Source organism: Triticum dicoccoides, chromosome 7A (assembly GCF_002162155.2).
Source record: "Triticum dicoccoides isolate Atlit2015 ecotype Zavitan chromosome 7A, WEW_v2.0, whole genome shotgun sequence".
In the NCBI taxonomy this organism is placed as follows: domain Eukaryota; kingdom Viridiplantae; phylum Streptophyta; class Magnoliopsida; order Poales; family Poaceae; genus Triticum; species Triticum dicoccoides.
The window spans coordinates 65,180,321-65,186,748 of record NC_041392.1 but is presented as its reverse complement, the minus strand read 5'-3'; the positions used below and the strand labels follow the sequence as shown (position 1 = coordinate 65,186,748).

Genomic DNA, 6,428 nt, shown 5'->3' with positions numbered 1-6,428 from the left:
CTGGGAAGACTTGGGCGCGGGTGCAGACGGGGTGGTAGTGGGTGGCGCGGACGCGTCGGCGGCGGGCGGGGCGGGGGAGGCAGTGGGCGTGGCCGCGGCCGCCGCGGGGGCCGGCGTCGCGTTGGGCGACTTGGGCGGGGCGTTGCCGGCCGGGGCGGGCGCCTGCGCGAGGGAGTGCGTCGCCGAGAGGCAGATTAGCGCGGTGCAGAGCAGGACGGTGGCAGCCCGTGGCGCCATTGCCGACTTTCTCTGCCCGCCGGTTTGGCTGAGTGTGAGCCGGGAGTGTGAGCGTGAGTGTGGGAGACGAGAGGGAAGTGCAGGTTGCTGGTGATGGAAGTGGCACGGCGTGGCGCGAGGTATAAATAGCGCATGTGCACCGCGTCGCATTCCCGCCGAGTAGGGAGGCGCGCTCTGGAGCATGCCGTTGGAGCGGTGGGTGCGGCGGGGCCGGGCTCGGCTGTCCGGTGCCGTTGGCTCGCTCGCTGGCCGACGCAATGGCGGGCTCTCCCCTCCCTCCCTCCCTTGAGGAACGTAACCAGCCGCACGCGTCGTCCCGTTTGTCGGTGCGTGCGGATGGTGAAGTGAAGCCGCTACGCGTGCGGTTACTTGGCAAGTAACTGGTCAGGTACAGTGACGCGCGCCGCCGTGGTACGCGAGCATCATCGCCGGGCCGGTGCGGCGTCGCATCGGCCTACTGGCGGTTGGTGTGCATGCGTCGTACGGGTATGCATACGTGTACAGACAAGCGTGTCGGTGCGTCAAGTTCTGGTTGGGAGTCGAGCAACTCCGCGATCGAGTAGCCAAACTTTCTTGCATCTCTTTTCTTTCGTGGCTACTGCACTAGGTCAGGTCACTCACCCCAAAACGGATCGTGCATGCATGCATGCGCAAATCCGGGAAAGCGCGGAATCACTTGGCCACGAAGGCTGGGACGCCCATACGTCGCGGTAGCTTCCAAGCATCATTGACCGCCCCTGATCACGTCTCACGTCGCTTGTTTGTCGGTCTGGCGTAGAGTTATCAAACGCACGCTCAACGTATTTGTTTAATTGGTGTAGTACTTCCTCTCTTTCAGTTTACAGGGCGTGCACATGCCCCTAGGTCGTTAATTTGACCAACTTAATACAAGTCATCTTTACCTACTAATGAACCAGCTATTGCTTTTGGTCGTACGTCATTGTATTTTTGCAGAAAAGTCCCTCCGTTTCTGAGAAATTAACCCGCGGTCCTCCTAATAAGTGAACCAACGAGGGAAAGAAAAAAAACGCACGACGACCTCGCCTTCCATCACCACCTCCAGCGCTCCACCTCCAGCGCGCCGCCGCATCGACGCGCAGCCGCCTGCCGCCAACGCCCCTCCGCCGTGCGCCTTCCCCACCGCTATGGCTTTCCACCACCGGCGACACTCGATGTTGGCGCCACACCTTCCCCCATCCCCTCTCTCTCGCCACGACCCGACGTCGTCGTCCTCCACCACCAGCCCAGCCCTTGCGTCTTCCTCTTAAAGCGACGCTACCCACCCTCCCTCCTCTCTTTGGCCGACGTCCCGTGCTCCGGCAACGGCAAAAAACAGTTCCAAACCGTCTGCCTCGCCTCTCAATCACAGGTGAGCCAACGGGAGTCGGTTCCTCTCCTCCCCAATGCTCTTCTTCACCTGGCCGGAGCACCTGCTCCTCCCATCACGCGCAGATCGACGGAGCAGTTCGATGGTCGTTGCCCAGCTGCGTGCAGTTCAGTACTGCTCTGCCCCATCGACTTCAACCACCATCTCGCCAGGTGCACGCCATGTGTTTGCTAAAAAGACTCAGCGCACTGCAACATCATTTTTCTTTGTTTCATGGTCATTTGTAGGTAGCTCATTCTTGCTAATTTCTGTAGCTTAGATTACTTTACAACGTTTATCCTGTGTGCTCTGCACTTTAGGTTGTTTGCACGAACAGTACACTACAAGGAATTTTGTCCGTTTGATCTGTGTTGAGAAAAAAGTTTGAAGTGTTTTAAAAAACAGTTGGTTTATATTGTTGTATTGTGATTCACTAGAAGGAATTATGGCAGTAGTTCAGCGAAAAAGGTTTACCTCAGTTCAGACTAGAGTTGCTGGTGCTTTAGGGTGGATGGTCCAGATAGACCAAAACAATGGTACCTATGTTTACTGCACTTGCATACTCTGGTAAGCGCTTAGGCCTGATTTGTTGTTAGCAGCCTGGGTAATTAATCCCCTTCCTGCAACTTTCAGCTTGCTTGTGGACCCAAGATTGTCCAAGTGAGATGTTGGGAGAAGGTGCTAGCTGCACACGGAGTCTCGTTTTTTGGTAATGGCGAACCAGTTTCCATATCTCAGCATATTCAACATGTTAAGAGTTCAATTTGTCTCGGTATGCTGCTATAGGGCTTGGGCACATGCGCCTTTCTCAAGATGTGTCTGCAAGCAGCTATACATTTTTATCCTGTTGTGCTCTGATCGCCTGATGGTCTTGGATGGTGTAATTGCTTTTGATGATTTAGGAAAATTTGTGTTAAATCTTCTCGAAAGATTCAAGCTGGTTGACATGAAACCGGTGGTGGAGCAGTGCAGCAGACGTCAAGGCTATGAATGGCGGCAAGGGATAGAGCCCTGGCGCTTGCTTGAGAATTTAGTTGCTATAGCTAATAACGACTGACCAAATCAGTATGTCTGGAAGTTGAACATTTAGGCTACAACCTGTACGAGGTACAATTTTGTAGGATTGTATGATGAATCTAGGCATGAATTTAATTGAAATCACGTAATGTTTGTATGGTTAAATCACAAAAATTAGGCCTGAGAGTAGCTGGCTGCAAAATGTTGTTCATGTGTAATTATTAATTCATGTTTTTTTGTTGTTAGACAAATGAGCTTGTTTAAGGAATTCAAGTATGGACGTGGAGCAGCAGATGGATGGATGTTAGCCAACACAAAAGTTGCACACGGCAGGTCTGAGATCTTCCACTTGCTACTCGCTCTTGTCAAGACATTAGGTGATTATAAGGCTGTCATGGGTGAAGTGTTGGGGAAGCATAACAAGGCTCTGGAGCATCAAGTTCTTCCAATTACTTCTGCAGATGCCAAAGTAGTTCAGCCAGTTGCCCAAAATAAGCAAGTCTACCTTAAGGCATGAATTTGTTATACTTCAGGCCCCAAACTGTGTTTATAAGCAGTAGCTTATGCTTCCTCTACTTAAGGCACGAGATTGGCACCAAAAGTTTCTTCACAAACTTTCACTATTTTCATTGCAGCAAGGCCATTGTCCATCTCCAGAGAAGCGCAAGGCCATTGTCCATCTCCAGAGAAGCGCAAGGCCAATAGCCCACTAGATAAGGCTATCGAGGAGCCGTCTGAAATAGATGTACTTACTGCGTTATTTGAAATGAATGGATATCTTGTTGACACAGTTTTGGGATAAAATAAAACAGGTATGATGCAAATTTAATTTTAGCGGTATAGATTTTGTACCGTTACAGTGGACGGGCTAATGTGGGTTTTGATTTCTGTGCAGATTAAGTGATGGGTGTCAGGCTCTATGGTGTGTTTGACTACAACACTACTGATGTCGCACAATCTGCCGGGGATGAAGTGGCAGATGCCATCGCAAGTGTTTGCACATGATGCAGTAATAGACAAAGCATATCAAGGTGCAGTGTCCTAGGCTCCTAGGTGTTCAAAGGTTCATGCATATCCAAGTGTTCTTGACCCATGAAGTAGCAGACTAGCAGCCACGTACATGTTCTCTCTGCATGGAGATTCAGTATGCATATATCAAGAAAATATATCAGACAGTGTTATTCCCATTTTCTGGCAACAAGCAGAGTGACTGCTAAGCTCTTCAGCATGTCCGCAGTCAATCTGGTAGCAAAAGCAGTTGCAAAGGAAAGTTGACTACACTGACAAAAAAATAGATGCTTGCTTTATTCTATTATGCAGAACTATACTACATTATATCTTTAGACTGGGACACTGATGTATAGACCATCATTTTTTAGTACTTAGAAGGGGTTCATGGCAAAAGATAAATTTCAGATGTACATGGTATAACTTTCACCTTTGAGGTTCTTCAGGACATGTTCTATTTGATATTCTTCAGGAGAGGTTCAAGATTACATTCAAGGAGAGAATGTAGCCATAGTGACATTCATGAAGTGAAGCAACTGCCAGCATTGTAGGAGAGGTGTAGTCGGGGCTGTCATACCATGTAAATCAGTGAGCTACTCTTTGTAGAGTTGCTACGAAATTTATGTTAATTTCCTGCGGATGAATAAGTTCCTAATATTGTTTTAATGAATTTCTATTTCGTGTTGTCTAGACTTAGCAATGTGGACATATCTAATTTTATTGTGGAAAGCACCACAACTTTTGCCTTGAACAAAACAAGGTATTTGGGTGAGACTGTAAGCACCTAAATGATTTTTGTTTGATTCTTTTTTGAGTTTCCAGTTATCCTCTATTTCTTTGCTTCATTTTTACTGGTTTTGAAGCATTTGTTACTAATAACTTTTGCTGTTATTTTCCTTTCATGAGTTTGTATTTGTTTCTATTGCTGATCGACCGGCCTCTTTTTTTATACAAACATATAATTTCAGAGTACTTATCTATTAGGACATCCTTAGATTCATCTTTGTACAACTTTATACATGGTAATCCCATCTCCCGTCGCAACGCACGGGCAATTTTCCTAGTATATTATAAAAAAATATACCAATATAAACTTTAGATACTCTATTTTCAAACCGTATAATTTTTGTGTTATATAGTTTATATTAAGGTGATAAAATTGGCAACATAGGTATACGCGTAGTAGTAGACTAGTAGTGTTTTGTTAAGTACTACTGCACGTTTTTCTTGCGGGGGTTAATTAAGCAGTGCGCGTTGACCTCATAAGACCTCTACTAGTAGTGTGTGCATTTGTGTTCCCAACTTTTTTTTTATTTACTGGGGTGTGGCTAGGTCTCCGTCCATCAGATTTAAACAAGTCTCAGTATTGATCATTGATTTAATTAACAAAAAATTAAAGCATGTCATAAAAAATAGTATCATTTAAGGCCTCCTTTGGTTCATAGGGTAGGAAAATCGTAGGAATAGGAAAGTCACAGAAAATGATACAACATGCATCTCAAATCCTATGAGTAGAAGACTGTTTGGGATTACTCTACTCCTTAAAATTTAGCTCTGTTTCAGAAAACGCAAGCCAAATGAGATAGCTTCACGATATGCCGCTCCTAAAAAAACTAGAATCTGAGGAACAACTCTCAGTTTTTTATGAAGCTTTTTAGGGAGTGCTTCAAAAAAACTCTAAAAGCTGGAGTTGAGGGGAAATTACCCACCACAGCCACCCGTAAGTGGATACCCCTTCGTTTCTCCTCCCTCATCCAATCAAATAGATCCTTTCCACCAGATTTCTCGTTCTTGAAGTTGGAGTTAGATGGAAACCAAACTTTCTGTTTGGTAGTGCTACAACTTCTGTATGAAACTGTTTCAAAGTGAATTTGGTGGAGTGAAATTGATTTTGATGAAGCGAAGTAGTCCCAAACAGGCCCTAGGAATAGGAAATGTGATGTCATTTGTTTCACATCATAGGATTTTTTTCCATTGAGTCTAGCCTAATGTTTATTTTCCTATCAAATATGGAGGATAGGAAAAAAATTCTCCATACGAATAGGATTTCATTCCTACGAACCAAAGGGCTCTATAAGAATTTTTCCTATAAAAAATCCTACCCTATGAAATTCCTAGAGAATTCCCCCAAACCAAAGGAGGCATAAACTATGCTGAAATATGAATCCAACGACATAATTTTTTATGACATGCATTAACATTTTTTCAGTTAAATCTATGGTCAAATATTGGCTCAAAATAGGACGAGCACCAATAAACTAGGGCGGAGGTAGTAGGAGAGAAAAAAAGTTGAAAAGAAAATTTTGCATGGATCTTAATGTAAGATTTCACGGATATAGCATCGACTGAGACTTAGAGCATCTCCAACGGGCGCTGGTCGTGCCGCGCGCAAAAAACACATATGCCGCGCGCGCATCGACTGGTTTGGCGCGGCACGCAGCGCTGGCTCCAGCGGCCGCGCTAAAATGCAGCGCGTGTGCGTCGCTCCAGCAGCGCGCCAAAATGCAGCGCGCGCGACCCGCCGGTGCATTGCATATGGCATTTTTCAACACAAAATGATGAACATTTTCAACACAATAAAAATTTCACACAAACAAGTTGATGAAGTTCATGCCCACAAGTTTAAAATCATGCCCACAAGTTCATCCAACCAAGTTCAAAATGCAAATCAAGTTCAATACACAAAGGAAAGACACATCATTCCTCGTCCTCGTCTTCGTCCTCGTCCTCATCTTCGGAAGACGATTCTTCCGCCTCCGAAGATGAATATTCCTCCCTCTCCTCATCGCGCACCGCATCA

At 46.0% G+C, this 6,428-nt stretch overlaps 2 protein-coding genes across 2 annotated transcripts in view; one reads left to right on the top strand and one right to left on the bottom strand.

Annotated features, from left to right (window-relative positions):
- Nucleotides 1-237, bottom strand: part of LOC119333101 (predicted GPI-anchored protein 58) — a 2,236-nt gene extending 1,999 nt beyond the window's left edge. Inside the window, exon 1 of the mRNA XM_037606120.1 lies at nucleotides 25-237. Coding sequence (XP_037462017.1) covers nucleotides 25-237 — 213 coding nt within the window. The remainder of the gene's footprint in view (nucleotides 1-24) is intronic.
- A 257-nt stretch (nucleotides 238-494) lies between these two features.
- Nucleotides 495-4,318, top strand: LOC119333100. Its single transcript, XM_037606119.1, has 5 exons — nucleotides 495-613; nucleotides 1,240-1,776; nucleotides 2,867-3,131; nucleotides 3,256-3,432; nucleotides 3,516-4,318. Exons 1-4 carry the CDS (start codon nucleotides 495-497, stop codon nucleotides 3,331-3,333), a joined length of 999 nt encoding a protein of 332 aa, XP_037462016.1. The 3' UTR covers nucleotides 3,334-3,432; nucleotides 3,516-4,318.
- Nucleotides 4,319-6,428: the final 2,110 nt, after the last annotated feature.